The sequence below is a fragment of the Rhinopithecus roxellana genome, chromosome 15 (assembly GCF_007565055.1).
Source record: "Rhinopithecus roxellana isolate Shanxi Qingling chromosome 15, ASM756505v1, whole genome shotgun sequence".
In the NCBI taxonomy this organism is placed as follows: Eukaryota; Metazoa; Chordata; class Mammalia; order Primates; family Cercopithecidae; genus Rhinopithecus; species Rhinopithecus roxellana.
In genome coordinates, this window is record NC_044563.1 from 90338994 (window position 1) to 90356756 (window position 17763).

Below are 17763 nucleotides of genomic sequence, written 5' to 3' on the forward strand. Positions count from 1 at the left end.
CCCTTTCAATGGATCTTTTTTCTTTTTAATGAATGAATGTATTCTCAAAAGAAAAGATCTTGAGGTAACATTAATTTTTAAGGTATCATCCTAGAGCTAAATAGGATGTCACCTTAGCACTCCATAGCCAGCTAAAAATCCAAAAACAGAGACAGAAGATTAGTATGATGTAATGGTTAGAGATATTGAGGCAAAAAAGAATTTGATTATAAAAACCCCTGCTGTATAGCAATTAGACAACTCTAAGATTCAAACAGCTAGCTAGAAGGCAATAACAGTATCAAAACTATGTTTTACAAAACCACTGAGTTATTAAAATTTATATGCATTATATTATCTTACATTATTAAATATGGTTCTAGCCACCAAAATAGCTTAAGCTCAGAGGCAGAAGTCTCCATCAGTCTTACCTTGGTACAGACCACCCGTACAACCACTTTCCAAAAAGCAGAGGAATCAGACCCAGGTTGTACCTCAAAGAGAAGATGTTTTTCCTGGCCAGAAGCCACTTTAGCAGTTCTAAAAAGACACAAGAACATGTTAATTTTATGAAAAATCATATATTAATAAAATAATACAGCCATGAAACTAGATTCAAGAAACACTTTGAGAGAAGGAAATACAAAGAAACACAAAAAGACAAATAATAATGATTATAATAACTGGATTCTTAAAACAGGGATAGAGAATATTTTGAACATAAACATGCAACTTAATTTCTAAGGTTTTTAAAGTCAACAGCTTGGTGAGATGATATTTATAAATCTCTCTTTGTCACATCTATATCTCAATGGTCTTTAAATTTCTAACAAAGACATTTAGGAAAAACAAGTCTGAGAAATCAGGGAATTAAAAAAAAAGGTTGGCAAGGGCAGTGGCTCAAATCTATAATCCCAGCACTTTGGGAGGCCAAGGCAGATGGATCACAAGGTCAGGAGTTCGAGTCCAGCCTGACCAACATGGTGAAACCCCATCTCTACTAAAAATACAAAAAGTAGCCTGGTGCACACCTGTAACCCCAGCTACTCAGGAGGCTGAGGCAGGAGAATTGCTTGAACCCAGGAGGCAGAGGTTGTAGTGAGCCAAGAACACGCCATTGCACTCCAGCCTGGGCGACAGAGTGAGACTCTGTCTCAAAAGAAAAAAAAAGGTTAGCTTGTGTCATTTATCAAAATTTTTTGACTGTTGCCTTGGGTGTATATAAAGAATGAAAAATATCTTACTCTTGGATCAATCCTTGTTTAAACAATGATATTAACAAACCTCTTGAAAATTTTTGGTCAGATAATTTGGGACTGGATCAAGCAAAACAAATGATTTGAGACACTTTTTATATAGCTCTACCATCCTCCCCTAATTTAGAGAGCCACAGGATTTTAACATAAAAATATATCACTTTGAGAAGATAATTCAATATCATGCTATCAACATTAATTTAAATTAGTTCAAAGACATGCTTAAGTATTGCAGTTTCCTTTTATCATTACTAACAACTACTCTCTGAGCACCACTGGGGATAACACACTCAACTAACAGCTAAATAAAATGAGGCCACTGAAAGTTAAGCAACTAGGCTTAGGAAACAAAGTCTTCAGTGAAAATAATTCAGCCATGCCAGTTTCCAGCTCTGTTTTCTAGCTGCCAAGCTTCATCATGTATAGGTTTAATTCTACAGTTTTCGGAGATCATTGCATGTCTGAAATGCCAACTCTGACCCATGGGAATTGGTTTTAAGAATCAAATCCAGTCAGAAATGTCCTGTGCTAAATAATTAAAAGGAAGACATCTGTATCACACAGTAAGCTTAGTTTGTGGATGGTTTTATAGGGTACATTTTATCTAATACCTGTATCTTCAGGTGAAAGGGCAAAATTTTATATAATAGACTGGGTTTATGAATATAAATTTCAAGACTCTAAAGGAATGGTAAATGTCATTGATTACTGCTCATAAGAGTTGAAAACATAAACATAAAAAAGCATTCCACTCTTATATTACTAAATTTAGAAACCTATTTTTAAAATTCTTTAAGAATATGGTCCCAGAAGTAATGCTTCGCACACTACCCTTTGGATAATTTTAAAAAATAAGTAAAATGCTAGAGTTTTTAAGACCAACTATATTTTTATTATAAAAAATAACACATAATACACACAGTAAAATGTAAAATCTCCCTCTCTGCCCTCTTTTCCCACCATCTCCCAACCAAGAGACAAGCACTGGGAATAGTTTAGTTCATTTTCTACACACACACACACACACACACCCCACATCTATATACAGGTTTTTGTTTTGTTTAGTTTTGTTTTAATGAATGAAATCCAGTCTTCTTGAAAGAAACCATCTTCTAAGATAACTTTTAAGACAGTCTTTATTCTTCCCAATAAAGACAGTAGGTCTTCACATAAAGACAGTATATCAAGCTTATCTAACGTGTTCCAGATTGCCAGGTATGTCTCTTATCACCTAACACCATGGTTATAATGCCTAGGGAGTGGGTTCATATATCTTACCTTAAACTATTATTAGTGACTACAGTATTGTAAGTTTATATATTAAGTGGTCCTGAACTGCTAGTTGATTTCATTCAGTCTTTTTAGGGTTTAAGAAGAGGTAATGTGGGATAACAGGAAAACTGAGATTCAGAGAGGTGGACATGCCATTAATACCTGGGTAATCGACTTAGCCCTCAGTTCAAGGGTTCAATGCTTAGTAGAGTGTCTGCACATACTATGTGCTCAGTGAATGTTAGCTAAGTTGAAGAGACTAAACAGAGAACCTTTAAGATCTCATTTAAGAGGTGACTCCATAGGTTCTAATTATACTCCCAGGGGTTAGAAGAGATATATAAATAAAGGTAGATGTGGATGTTGCCAGAGGCAGATTTAAAAGAAAGACATGACATCTGCCCAATTGTCACCAAGGGAGAAAACAAACAGCAAAAAAGTCATATTTTAAAAGCACAGTGGTCTGGGGACATTCAGAGACAAGAGCCCTATATATTTTCATAGCTCCTACACAGATCAATACCAAAATTGATAAATAAATTAACAAATAAAAGACTAAGTTGTATTAGGTATGCTCTTTAAGAAGGCAGAGAATTTTATATTTCATTTTATAAATTTAGTCAGTGTTAAGTAGAAATTTAAAGATGTTAGCTAATTAGAAAATATTAATAAATGAAATATATTATTTCTCAGTGATGAAAATAAGCTATTACTACATATGTATTCCTCTGGCAAAATAATGACTCAGTAAAACAAACAGTATATATGTATGTATGTGTGTATATACACACACACCCACGCATGAATTGCTTCATGTACAGAAACCTTCTCAGTGTTACCTTTGACTATCCTAGGAGTCTTTCTCTCGAGTGGCTAATTCTTATACTCCATTTTGTTATGCACCCTTTTAGTGCTTTCAAACAAGTGTCTATTGGTATAAAATTGAGATGCTGGGTTGTACTACTGTATCCTAGACTTGCTTCAATATGCCTGTGCTGTGTTCCAGGTTCCATTTTAAGTTCTTTCCATCTCTTCTGTCCCCATTATATACTTTTAAAAAGCTACATAGAAAGTCAACTTATAATAAATACTCAATAATATTTGTTAATGCTAACTGAAAACATTAAGGCTTACCAATCAATACCTCTGGTTATATCTTACACAGCCATGACATATGGGGCATACATACAACAAGGGGAAAAACAAAAAGAGCAAGGCTTACACATCATTAAGCTCAGCTACTCTCCCAAGAAATTCTTCATAAGTTAAGGAGCCACTTTCTCGAACCAATGTAACATGTTTTGCTACTTTTTCTGGTAACTTGTTAATAACCAACTGTGTCTGATCCGAAATTTGCTGTCCCATGATGAAATGATGTCTTTCAAAATCCAGAAAGAGTGTTGCTTCACATAGTTTCTGTCAAATATACAGAAAAGCTACTTTTACATATAATACAAAAATGGCAACATACTCATTTTTCAAAAAAATAAAGAAAAACTAGGAATACCTTTAAGTGAGAGTTGAGTAGACCTACATGAGTCGAAGGTAGAATTTAAATGACTCTGTTTTCAGATTCACATAGCCAAATGAGAAAACAGGATTCACTTATATATTATTGGGAGGGTGATGAACCTCTAATTCTTATAATTTTATCACATCAAAAACCACTAAAGCACGTGTGCACGTGCACACACGCACACACACACACACATTCAAGTAATTGTACTTAAGAGGAAGTTTGTCTATCTTCTATAATTTTCCTAAGAACATTTCCTGACTGCTTACCACATGTCAGGCTCCAAACTGTTTTCTGTATATTGTGTCAATTACTTCTCACGACAATCCTAAGAGGTAGACAATATTATACCCCTACCTATTTCCCATAGACAGGGAAACTGAGCTAGGTGACTTATCTAAAGTTACACAGCTGTAAGTGGTGAAAGTGAACTTTGAATTTGTCTTTCAGATTCTAGTACTTACATTCTTATCCACTATGACATACAAACTTAGAGTATACTTACATCAGCTAAATAATTCTGTTGTTGAATTACTTTATTTATAGACATGTACCTTAGTTTTAATTTTTAAAAATATATAAACAGACTTGTGGCTTGAAAAACCTAAGAAAATTAAAATGTTAGATATTTTAACCACCTCACATTTTCTGCTTGGAAAAAGATAGCTCTTTTGTTCATTAAGTCTTTTAGGTACCCCCAAAATATATATCTAGTTATCAATTTTTTAAATGCCCCCAAAATCAGATGCCCCCCCAAGAAATTCTATTTTATTTATCCATCAAAGACTATCATTGTATTTCATCCAAATTAACACTCATATCACATAAAGCAGGTAAAACAGTAATACTCTTATGGAAAAAGTTTTGTAGGAAGATTGCTTTATCATTAATCAAAAAATAAAGTTATAAATTTAAACTATAAAATATATAACTTTATGAAGTTATTAACCCAAAAATATGTAAAATTTTCTTTAAGTATTAAAATGTAATGTACTATATTTGAAGTTTATTCCTTTAGTTACCTAAAATAGGAAAAGGGCAATTGTAATTAAAAAAAAAACAACAATTACAATTTTGAATCTGAGCCTACCTGGTAATAGTAAATATCACATTATAGAGATAAATGAAAGGAAGTTGTTGAGGAAGATCTAGGCCAAAAAAAACCCAAAAAAATCCCTGAAGTTAAATTATATGTAAATATTGCCAAGTGGATTTACAGCAACTGTATCCAAGAAGAAACAATTAAAGATCTTAGCTTAGAAGAGGTCTCTTGGGCACTCAACATCAGTGATTGCTGAATTTCAAAGACTAGTAAAATCTCAAAGCACCATGGTGTTGGATACTTGTTTTAATTCTAAGCAAGCACAGTTTCCAAAAATAAACAAAAATTCCCCAAAACTTAACAAAAATCTCAAAAAGAACTTATAACCTGAAAAGTAGGATATAGATATAATATTAGAAAAAAAGTCTTTCCCAAGAAGGGCAGTAACTTCACAATGAGGTATGCCACGTATTTACCAGGTATACTATACATTGTCCTTATTTTTCTTGACTGAATCCAAACTTGTGAAAAATCATCAGGAGTCAAGGGTTGCAGACTGGTATTAGGGAGGGAGCCACTGTGTTACAGGACTTTTTAAAAATTAAACTCAACAAGTAGCACATGCCTAGTGCTTATGTTCTGGAGCTACAACAGTGAACAAAAGAAACATGGTTCTTGCCTCTTTGGAGCATCCAATACAGTGGAGAAGAGACAGTAACCACACAAATAAATGTGTAATTACAAAATGAGAAGTGCTAGGTGAACAAGTACAGGTGCTATGAAAGCCCATAAAAGAGGGACTTGACCTAGTTTTGTATCAGGGAAGAAGTGCCTGGGCAAACAACATTTTACTTGAGGTCAGAATGGTCAGAGTCAGGGATTAAAAAAGAGGTTAGGGACATGGCAAAAGGAGGACACTCCAGGCAGAGGTTATGAAAAGTGCCTGAGATAGGAAGCAGCATGGTGACTTTGAGGTAATTTTTAAAAAGGCCACAATGACTAAAGCAGAGAGGCAAAGGGAGAGGGAAACTGGCACCAAGAGTTGGGCTGTTTAACATTTTTGTTGATGACCTGAAGACTGTATGCCTGCCCAATCTGCGGATGACCAAAACTGGAATAAATGAATAATATCCAGTGAATAATAGGATCAAGACTAAAACAGATACTTACATGCTTAAATGAATTATATTTAATATGACTAAAAGTTAAATCCTGAAAAGCCAACTGCACAAAAACATGTATGTAAGATGTGCTCAAAAGCAGTTAAAATATAAAAGGTCTGGGTTTTTGTTTTTGTGTTTTTTAAAGAGATGGAGTCTATGTTGTCCAGTCTGGTAACAAACTCCTGGGCTCAAGCAATCCTCCCGCCTCGGCCTCCCAGAGCACTGGGATTACAGGCATGAGCTGCCGCACCCGGCCAGGTCTGGGGTTTTTAATCAAAATAAGTCAACAGTATAACAGGGGCAACAAGTATGCTAAAATAATGCTAAACTCTTGCTAGAAATAGATGTGTTGAGCAAGCAGCCTACTAGTCTATTATGCTCTGCAATGGTCAGGCCACACTGAAAAGTCTGTATTCAGCTCTAAGCAGTTGGCTTTAAAGGATACTAATAAATTAGAACATATTCATGGGCCTAGAAAAAAAAAAAGAGGTTTATTCTAGACAGTCACAGTTTGGTAACAATGAAGCAACATAAGTTTGTTTAAATATTTGAGGAGCTGTCATGTGGAAAAACAAGATTCATTTACAGAGAACAGGATGGCCAATAAGTATAAATTAGTAAGTATAAATTAGAAAGGCAGGTTTTGGTTGATTATAAGCATGTCCCAGCATCCAGAAGTGGAAATGGCTGCTACATGTGAGCCCCTATCACTGGAAGTATGGAAGTGTTTAGGTAAAGATTAGAAGTACATCTAATAAGTGTTATAGGGATTTTCACCTGGGTGGGAAGTGGAGTAGGTGACCTCTAACCTAACATTTTATTCCCAAAATGAAACTTAACCTTCCTCTAACATTCCTGTATCAATTCAATGAAAATGTAATTAAGATTCTAACCAAAAAACTAGCCGGGCGTGGTGGCGGGCGCCTGTAGTCCCAGCTACTCAGGAGGCTGAGGCAGGAGAATGGCGTGAACCCGGGAGGCGGAGCTTGCAGTGAGCCGAGATTGCGCCACTGCACTCCAGCCTGGGCGACAAAGCGAGACTCTGTCTCACAAAAAAAAAAAAAAAAAAAAAAAACAGATTCTAATCAACCAGGCTGAAACTTTAAATAATATCTACATTACTTAACAAAGAAAAAACTGAACTTTTGAAATATATAGTCTCAATATTTAATATAAATACCTATGATAATTTAACCAGCGTGGTATAGGGGAATAGAATTTCTCTCCCTCTGTTCTCTTAAGGTCTCCAGCTGGGCCCAAGAATTAAACTAACCTAAGATAGATTAGCAGGAGAAAAACATACAAATTTTATTTAGTAATTTTTATACATACATAGGAGCCCTCAAGAAAAATAAGGACTAAAAAAACTAATTAAGGCCAAAAGCTTACATAGTAGATTGGACGAAGGAGAAGTAAACTGTGAAAACATGACAAGACATAAGGGTTTGGGCTGGGGCACTTAATCGTAGAAAAGTGACTAGGAAGATAAGGGTTACTTTAAGAAGGCTTGTTTGAACAGATTTCTCTCAGCTTTGATTGCCCACCTCTGGTAATGATAATGTCTTCCTCCTGGCATAGGGAGGACATCTTTCGTATGGCTGTTTTATCTCCAGCCTTCAGGAAGTATAAGGAGGGTCAGAGGGCCCTTCTTACATCTGTTGCTTTTCAATGTGCCTTTAACTCAAAATAATCCTTATGCCAAAGTGGCGTATTTTGCTACCCTACATTACCCACCAAAACCATATTTGAAAAGAAGAGTTTAGTTGCTTATTTATTGAGTTATTAATAGAAAATGATCCTCTTTGTTTCAGCATTGTTTTCATCTGCTGCCCTAACTTTGAGTAAAGTTTATAATTTGAGGCAGCATATTAACTTGTTATCTTGTAACCGTACTTGGTATCTGGGAAACTTCATCACTAACTCCTTGGATTAAAATGCAACACTGAGAGAGCCTGCAAAAGTGGTTCTCAACATGGTTCAAGAAAGAGGGCCTGAAATTTCGTTTATCTTGAAAACCATAAAATATTGATAAATATTAACATCTATCACTATACGGGTGTGAAAATAAGATATGACTCTGTGATCTACATACAATATAAAACCACAACACAGAGTGCATGTTCACAAAAACAATCTGTTGAGGCCATCCTCTAGTCAGTCACCCACCACAGCTTTTCACTGTCCCTCTTTGGTGACTGCACATATTTCTATCATACTACGACATTCATTAAGTCCTCGGCCATTTCCCTCTAGTGAGCTTCTTGAGGAGAGCGGCCATGGTCTCTCTTCTGGCAGATACATAAGCACTCAATAGATGTTTACTGAATAAATGCAGTAAATACCATTGGCAGTTTTTTTTTTTTTTAATTATCCACTTAGTATTCTTTTGACTTTTGTTAATTTGGTCAGCCATCTATTAGTACTAGGTTGGACAGAAGCAGAAGTTAAAAATACATATGAAAGAAAATGTAAAACTGTGAAAATTTATCATTAAATTGATGCTTATGTAAACTGAGAAATATTCACTATTTGATATTAACAAAATACCTCCCCCTAGGTCATGCAACAGTGGTATTGCATAGGAACATAATTTGCAGACCACTGGCATAGAATTCAACAAAAGACAAATTTCTGGTTAAGGTTTCTCAAAGAACTAGCAGCTCTCATATTATTGTGCCACCTATAACACAGTCATTTTTTGCAAGATGAAAACATGCTTTCAAAAGGCATTTGAAGGATTTTCTAAATAAAGAACTGTTATTTTGAAATGCACAAGATCAAGGATTCCAAAAATGCCACATTCTCTAGTGGGTGGTACATACAGTGAATCACTTATTTTTCTAACAAATGAATTGTGGTAGTTCAAATATTCCTTACAAAAATATAAAAATTACATCATGGGTAATTGGCCAAGCAAAAACGAAAAAACTGCTCAAAAACTCCTAAAAATTTAAATAATAATTCATTCATAAAATAACTAAAGCAAAATGGAAAAGGCTGAAAATGAACCAAAATGACTAAATGACAAGTACTGTACTGTAGTATTTTAAAAACCTCTCTGAAACCAGTTCTCCATCAAATTTTGTATCAACCTCATTTAAAAAGATTTAATTGAAATAAACATCAATGATTTTCATTGTCAAGTCAACTTTAACATCAGTAATAAATACCAAGTACTACTGACTGGGTCCCTAAGGATACTATTTACTTTATTACTCATTGTTTACTCGAACTGCAGATCTGTAAACAGATATCAACTTTTTTTTCAAGACAAGTTAACATAGATACATAATGAAATAATTAGACCAGAGTCACTATAGAGTCTGGTATGCCTGTTCCAGGATCAAAGATCTTGATCCGAAAAAGATATATATATATATATATATATATATATATATATATATATATATATACACATTAGAGAGAGAGGGAGAAACTACAAAAGGATAGAGTGCTGTACTAGGAGATTAAGAATATGGATTTCTAACAGTACCAGTGTGTTTACTAAATGCATTTCATATTGGAAAAAGCACGCTAGACTTGTAAGAATTCTCTCTGGACCTTCCTTGCCAGTTTGGGAAGGGAAGGGGAAGGAAAGTGTGTTTGTATTTAGACGGGAACCAAGAAGGATGAGGCTAGAAGGATGAGGCTACACACATCAAATATGAAGTTCATTTACACCAAATGACAAATATTAATTTTTGAAACATACAGTCGTATTCTTGAGAAAAAGTTTTAGAAACTGAAGTCAGGCAATGTGAAAGAAAAGGAGAAAAAATCCATACTACTGTTGAGCTCTGAATTCAGAAAGCATCACTTCTCAGATGGGTGACTTTGACATAGAGGTGACTAATTTAGGATCGTCGGCCGGTGGCAGCTCATGTCCCCAGACAAAATTCTGAATGGATAGAGGTTATTTTATATCAAAAAGAGCGGGTGGAAGGGAGTGAAAACGAATAAATTCGTGCTGAAGATGTAAGAATTATAAACAACTGGAAGTGTTCCAGCAGCTTTACATATATGCCAGAGGCAAGAACTGAATTATCTGGCACCGCTAAATAGGACAGTGTCAGAATACAGAAGGGTACATTACCTTTAATAAGGGGCATAGGGATCGATTTCAATAACAATCGTAAATCCACATTTTGTAACACGAGACAAATAACTGAAGGAATAATTTCAAAAGCGAACACAGAAGCCTTCTGCTCCTGCTGTATAATCACTACCTTATTATTAGCAAGAAAACGTTCTTTTCTTAGCCGGGTCTCAAGGTAGCAGCAAGTTTGACGAGGAAAGACCTCTGGGAGGGGTAGCAGCCTAAGTCAGTTCAGAAGTGTGGGGCTGGCTAAGTAGATCGACGTGGCTATTTCTGAGCTATCGTCCCAGGCAAAAGGTTTCTTATTTGGAGTATCCAGCCCGGCGGGGACCGAGCCTGCGGGCCACCCTAGCGCTCGCTCTTGCTACGCCGCCTCAGCCCCTCCTCAAGCGCACCTGGACATTTAACCAACAGCTAAGTCCGGTGGCCGAATGACTGAGCCGGCGGCAATATTCAAACAACCGTTCTGGGATAGAGGAGAAAAAACTCTCTTCGGGTCCCTCAGAACCACCCCCAGGCGGGACAAGCCACCGCCACCCCGGGCAACTGGAACCCAAAGGGCAGAAGACGGGCGCCACAGAAGGGCCTCCCCAGCCTGCCCCACGCCCCAATGCGAGGCCCGGGTAGGGCGGCGGGGCCGGGCCTATCTCCCCGGGGAAGTCTGGCTCGGCAGCGGAGGGCCAGCTGGGGTTTCTCTTCCCAGCCCCAGGGTCCTGGAGCAGCTAGCAAGGGAAACACGAAAGGACAGCGCCGCGGAGCTCACCCCAGGTTCAAGACATCGCGCACCCGGCGGCAGCTGCGGCGCCGCCTCGGCCCACAGCTCAGACCTGCGGGTGGCGGCGACTCAGCCGGGGACTCGGTCGCACGTCTGTGACGCAAAGCCCCGCTCCCGGCGTGTTGCCTGGAGACGGCGCCCAACCTTCCTCTCCAGCGCCCTTAGCGACACGCGCTCCGCAGCTCCTGAGGGATTCCGAGCCCAGATGGCCATCTGAGAGGAGAGGTGGCGGCGAAGGAGAGTCTCGCCTGTCAGGCTCCCGGAGCAGGAGCTTCACGAGGTGGCCTTGGAAACGGCCTGGCCGGCTCCCATCTCTCCTGGTGCCATCTCCGGAGCGGAAAGTCGAGCGCCCCGCTGGCGACCAAGGCCGCACTGAGAGCCCTGGTTTGGGCTCCAAAATACCACTTCCCAGACCTCCAGCCTCTCCACTGATCACACAAAGATCATCTTGTTTCTTTATGAGGAAACGGATTGTGTTCACCTAGCCGAGTTGTTAAGCGTAAGAGAATGTATGAAAAGTAATTACAAAGTTCAAAATCCTGAGCTTTGATAAATGATAGATACGATGATGAACACATATTAGTAATATTACTGCTCTTCGGGACGTCTGAATCAATAATTACTGTCTGTTAAGCATCTGTTGTGTACCCAATACTGCACTAGGCACTTTACAGGCATTGCTCTTGTTTAAGTCGTTTGCTCAAAGTTGCCTAGACAATAAACAACAGAGCAAGGATTTTAACCCAGGTATAGCTGACACTGCTGCCTCTATGCTTAGTAGTTGAACGGCTTCTTATGCTTCTTAATATTTGGACACCCCTCCTTCACCAGTCACTTGTAGATTTACCCTGTGAAGAGCTAATTCTTCCCTCTAATAATAATATTTGTTGACCATTTACTATATGTCAAACCCTATTTTAAGGACTTTAAAGGTGTTAATTCGTTTAATCCTCACAGCAATCCTGTGCGTAGATGTTATTAATACCTTCACTAAGACACAGGCTTAGAAAAGTCGATTAACTTTTCCAAGGTCAAACAACCATTAAGGAGCAGAGCCAGATTCAAATCCAAGCAGACAGAACCCTGAACCTGTGTTTTTAATTCCTCTTTTAAACTGCCTCCATAGTATGGTAAGACTTCATTAGGGCTAGGTCCATGCCTATTTGTGCATCATTATTTTCCTGACAGCCAGCATGGTGGTGGTTCAATATTTCAACATTTAATGAATATTTGAACAGTGGGAAAGGGAAAAGCTTAAAAATGAAGTATAAATAATGATTTACTAAATTCCAAAAGATATCAAATACAACAAGATTCCATAGTGCAGCCTAATCCGGGCCTGGGAGTTAGAAATATCACTCTATAAAAATTGCCTTCAATTAAACATTGTATTGGAGGTTCTGGTCAATGAAATAAAGCAAGACAAATACATAAAAGGCATCCAAGTTGGAAATGAAGTTGTAGCACTGCATTTAACTGCATAAGAAAATTGTGGAATGCTACAAAAAAAGCTATTAGAACTAAAAAGTGAGTTTACAAAAGTTGCAAGATACAAAATCAAATATACAAAAATCAGTTGTATTTCTATATACTAGCCATGAACAACTAGAAATGGAAAATTTTAAAATATCTCATCAACAACAACAACAACAAAAGTAGCAAATTTAGGGACAAATTTGACCAAAGATGTGAAGGACATATATACTGAAAACTATAAAATATTATGGAATAGCACAGAAATGGAATCAACCCAAGTGCTTATCAATAGTGGATTGGATAAAGAAAATGTGGTACATATACACCATGGAATACTATACAACCACAAAAAGGACTAGATCATATCTTTTGCAGCAACATGAATACAGCTGGAGGCCATTGTCCTAAGCAAAATAATGCAGAAACGGGAAACCAAATACCGTATGTTCTCACTTATAAGTAGGAGCAAAACATTGAGTACACAGACACAAATATGGGAACAATAAACACTGGGGATTCTAAAATGGCTGAAAAAACTACTATTGGGTACTACGTTCACCACTTGGGTGACCTGTATCATTAGAAGCCTAAACCGCAGCATCATTCAATATACCCATGTAACAAACCTACACGTGTACCCCCTGAATCTAAAATAAAATAAAATAAAATAAAATAAAATAAAATAAAATAAAATAAAATAAAAAACATTGTTAAAAGAAGTTAAAGAAGACCTAAATAAATAGAGATATATTATGTTAATGCATCAGAAGACCAAGAATTTCTAAGATATCATTTCTGCCTAAATTGACCTGCAGATTTAAGGAAATTCCAATAAAAATTCTAGCAGATTTCTTTTTAATGGAAATGACCAAACTAATTCTAAAATTTTTATGGAAATGCAGAGGACCTAGACTTTGCATTTTATGGAAATGCAAAGGACCAAGACTTTCATCTCATCAAGAAAAACAAAGTTTTGGAACTTACACTACCTGATCTGAAGACATTATAATAAGAGCTAATCAACACAGTATAGTATAGGTATGAAAATAGATAGAGTAATGGAACAGTATAGAGAACCCAGAGATGTATCTATATACATGTTGTCAGTTGATTTTCGACAAATACGCTGAAGCAATTCAATAAGGGAAAAGATAATGTTTTCAACAAATAAACCTGAAAAAATTGAAGAGCATTTGCCAAAAAACTCTTAATCTCTTGCTCCTTTCCTCATATAGTCACAGGATCCATGGAGTGTTGCTTTTCCAGCCAGAAACCTCTGTGGCCAGTGGCTCCTTTGCCTGAGTTTTGCTCAGGCCCACTGGGCTTGTTCTGCCCATTTGGCCTTGCAGGCTGCACTCGGCTCACGCTACTGGCCCAGATCCCATGCCTGCCAAGGACGAGCCAGGCAGAGTGGTGAGGGGTACGTGAGCAAGTGAACATGAGATCTGGCCACTGTGCACAGCCAGGCACACTAGCTGTGGTAGGGCGGGCGGCTACAGGTGCCGGCATGGGTGCCGGTTCCTGCAGAGCTGTGGCTGGACCAGAAGTACCACAAGTGACTTCCACTGCTGGCACCAGGGAATGTGGTGGCACCTGGAAGCTTTGAGATGCCAGGAAACGCAGAGCCCCAAAGAGGGTGTTACAGTCCTGGCTCAGGGAGCTCTTGGGTCTGGGCTCCCGGAAGTGTGACAGCTCTTTTGTCCTTCTCTCTTTTCTGCTTCTCATCACTTGCAACACGGGGAGTGAGGGGGTATTTCAGCCCTGTTTGTGTTACAACTCTTTCGGTCCTGCCATTTGACAGGTCCCGAGTTCTTGTCCCACATCCAGGAATAATGAGGTATGCAGACAACTGGAGGGTGAGTGGGGTGAAGAGGTGCTTTATTGAGTGACAGTGCAGCTCTCAGGAAACTCTAAGTGGGTAGCTCCTTTCTGCAGGCAGGTTGTCTGGATGTCTGACCAGCTCTCAGCTGAGAGGAGACCCACAGTGGGTGGCTCCTTTCTGCAGGCAGGTCGTCAGGATGTCTGCTCAGCCCTCAGCGGAGAGGAGACCTGGAGTGGGCAGCTCCTACCTGCAGGCAGATTGTCCCGATGTTTCTTGAGTCTGGCTGGCTGAGCCTAGGGTATTTATGGGCTCAAAAGGGAGGAAGTGCATGCTGATTGGTCTATGGGCAGCAGAAAAAGCGCCATAAGTTCTCACTCCAGTCTGAGGACCTGGCAGCCCAGCCCCCAGGCTTCAGACTGTCAGTTGTGTAAAGGTAGGGTTTCACTGAGGACCCACCCCTTTTTGCCCAGGAGTCTGTCTACCTCATGTCACTGTCCATGGCACCCAGGCTGTTTGGGCCAAGGGGAGCCTGCAGGCCCACACTGAGCTGCCCTCAGTGCCCCCTCAGTTTCCCCTCCCATGTTCATCAGCATCCAAAGTCCAGAGGGGGCTGAGGTGGCAGGGGGCTAGCATGTCAATGTTGCCCCAAGCATGCATGCACCTGCCAGATTGTGACAGCATCTGGGCTTGGCCACAATTTTGCTCTGCCCCAGAAGCAGGGAGAGGCCAGACAGCAGGAGCAGACACTTGCAAGCCTGTGGGGGCAAGGGGCTTCCTGGGCCCCTGAGAGCACAAGGATGCCCAGGTCCACAGCTGTGGTTGGGCAGCTGCAGCTGTGCCAGGAGGGCAGGGCTCCCACCCCACCAACTCGGAAGTGGGTGGGGCTCCTGCCTGTTCCTGTTTTTGTGATTCTGTTTAGTGTGCAGCCCTGGCCAGGCCTCCCTCACTGCAGCTTGCATCTTTGCAGCAGCTGCTTCAGAGGGGCTACCACTGCCATCAATACTATATATAAAAATTAACTAAAAATGGATCATACATCTAAATGTAAAAGAGCTAAAATCACGAAACTTCTAGAAGATATCTTAGTGACCTTGGATTTCTCAAAGACTTCTTAAGATGGCACAAAAAGCACAAACTGTAAATGAAAAAAAGGATAAATTGTACTTCATCAAAATTAAATGCTTCTGCTTTTTAGAAGACTGTTAAGAAAATGAAAAGGTAAGTCACAGACTTGGAGAAAGTATTTGCAAAACATATATTTGGCAAAGGACTTCTAACTAGAATACATAAATATCTGTTACAACCCAATAAGAAGACAACCCAACTTTTTTAAGTGGGCAAAATATTTAAATAGACATTTCACCAAAGATTTATAGATGACAAAATAAGTGCATGAATTAATACCATTAATCATTATGGAAATGCAAATTAGAAAAATAAGATTTCACTGTGCACTGTAGCTACTAGAATGGCTAAAATTTGAAAGACAGATCATATCGCATGTTGACAAGCATGTGGAACAACTGAAATTCTTGTATACTGCATGTTGGAAATATAAAATAATACAACAATTTTGGAAAATAGTTTGGCTATTTCTTAAAAAGCTAAATATACACCTACCACATGATCTAACCATTCTACTCCTAGGTATTTACCCAAGAGAATTGAAAGCATATGTCTACACAGAGGCTTATACATGAATATACATAGCATTAATTGTAATAGGCCCAAACTGCAAACAACCCAAATGTCCATCAATAGGTGAATGGAAAATAAATTGTGGTATATTCACAAAATGGAATATTACTAAGCAATAAGAAGGAGTGGTTAGTATACCTCAACAACATGGATGAGTCTCAAAATAACTATTTTGAGTGAAAGAAGCCAGATCCTCCCCTGCAATAAAAGAGTACCTGTGGTGTGATGCCATTCATATACAATTCTAGACAATCCAAACTAATCTGTAGTGACAAAATGCAGATCAGTGGTTGCCTGGGAATGCAGGGGCAATGTTGTGGAGATGGGTGGAGGGGTAGTACCACCAAGGGGTGAGAGGAAACTTTTTGGGGTGATGGATATGTTCATCTTCTTGATTATAAATGATGGTTTCACAGATGCATATGTTGAAACTTGTCAACTCATACACTTTAATCATGCACAGTTTATTGTATGACAGTTATACTTCAATAAACTTGTTAAAAAAAGACATAGCTAGTTGAATTTTAAAGGGCTTTGTATTGTGGCCTAAACAGTCATGAAAAGTGCTCTGCACAAATTGCCTTCAACTTTGTAAAACAGAGCCATTACTCCTTCCTATATCTCATGGGGAGTGTAGTGAGGATTGACAAGGAAAAGACTAAAAGACTAAAATATTTAAAATTAGTATTAAATTAATATTATTAATGACATCTAGATACCTTCTCATCACAACAGCTTTCTTCTTACCTGAATTAATTATGAATATAATGAATTAATTAGAATATAAAACAGAACAAGACAGTAATAAAGATTATCTTAAAAACCAAAATAGAAGAGATTAGAAATCCTCTGTGGAATAGGAATTTTGAAGCTACTTTGCAGCAGAATAAGGAAACCTTTATTTTTCTTACATATAAAAAGGTATGAGAAAAATATTTCTAGGAAACCACATGTATAAATAGTAAGAGTTATGGAAGAAGAAACCATTAAGTTTTTTATAAGTTTTATGAGTTTTTTATAAGAAGAAGGATCATTTTGCCATGAGTCTTGTAATTTATATGTTCCGGTTTTCATAGTTTTTTAAATAAGTATTTTCCATTTAAAGAAAACACAGAGGCTTTGATAAATTCTAATAAACATGGTTCTGTAGTGAAGATCGGGAAAATTGGAGACTTTTGGAAGGGCATATTTTTTCATGTATTTATTTATTTATTTTTGAGGTGGAGTCTTGCTCTATTGCCAGGCTAGAGTGCAGTGGCACAATCTCGGCTCACTGCAACTTCTGACTCCCAGGTTCAAGTGATTCTCGTGCCTCAGCCTCCCGAGTATCTGGGACTACAGGTGCGTGCCACCACGCCCAGCCAATTTTTGTATTTTTAGTAGAGATGAGGTTTCACTATGTTGGCCAGGATGGTCTCAATCTTCCTGTGGGAATATATGAGGAAGACCCTGAGTGGCTATGGATTATAAACATTTTTTACTTTCTGTATGTAATTCATAAAATCATAAAGTTGAAAAAAGCTGCCTAACAATCACCTGGTCCAATATTCTTCTTTTAGAGGTGAGGAAGCTGAGACCCAAAGATGGAAAGTGATTCATCTAAGGACTACAGAGCAAGTTAATTAAACTGGGCTAGAATCCAGATTTCTTGGCCACTAGTCTAGTGCT

General features: G+C 38.3%; 1 protein-coding gene across 1 annotated transcript in view; it reads right to left on the bottom strand.

Annotated features, from left to right (window-relative positions):
• Nucleotides 1-11210, bottom strand: part of RNF141 (ring finger protein 141) — a 29828-nt gene extending 18618 nt beyond the window's left edge. The window contains exons 1-3 of the mRNA XM_010384811.2: nucleotides 11088-11210; nucleotides 3730-3923; nucleotides 411-519 (exon numbers count right to left, since the gene is read on the bottom strand). Of these exons, the coding sequence (XP_010383113.1) occupies nucleotides 411-519; nucleotides 3730-3872 (252 nt within the window). The 5' untranslated portion in view covers nucleotides 3873-3923; nucleotides 11088-11210. The remainder of the gene's footprint in view (nucleotides 1-410; nucleotides 520-3729; nucleotides 3924-11087) is intronic.
• Between the last annotated feature and the right edge of the window lie 6553 nt (nucleotides 11211-17763).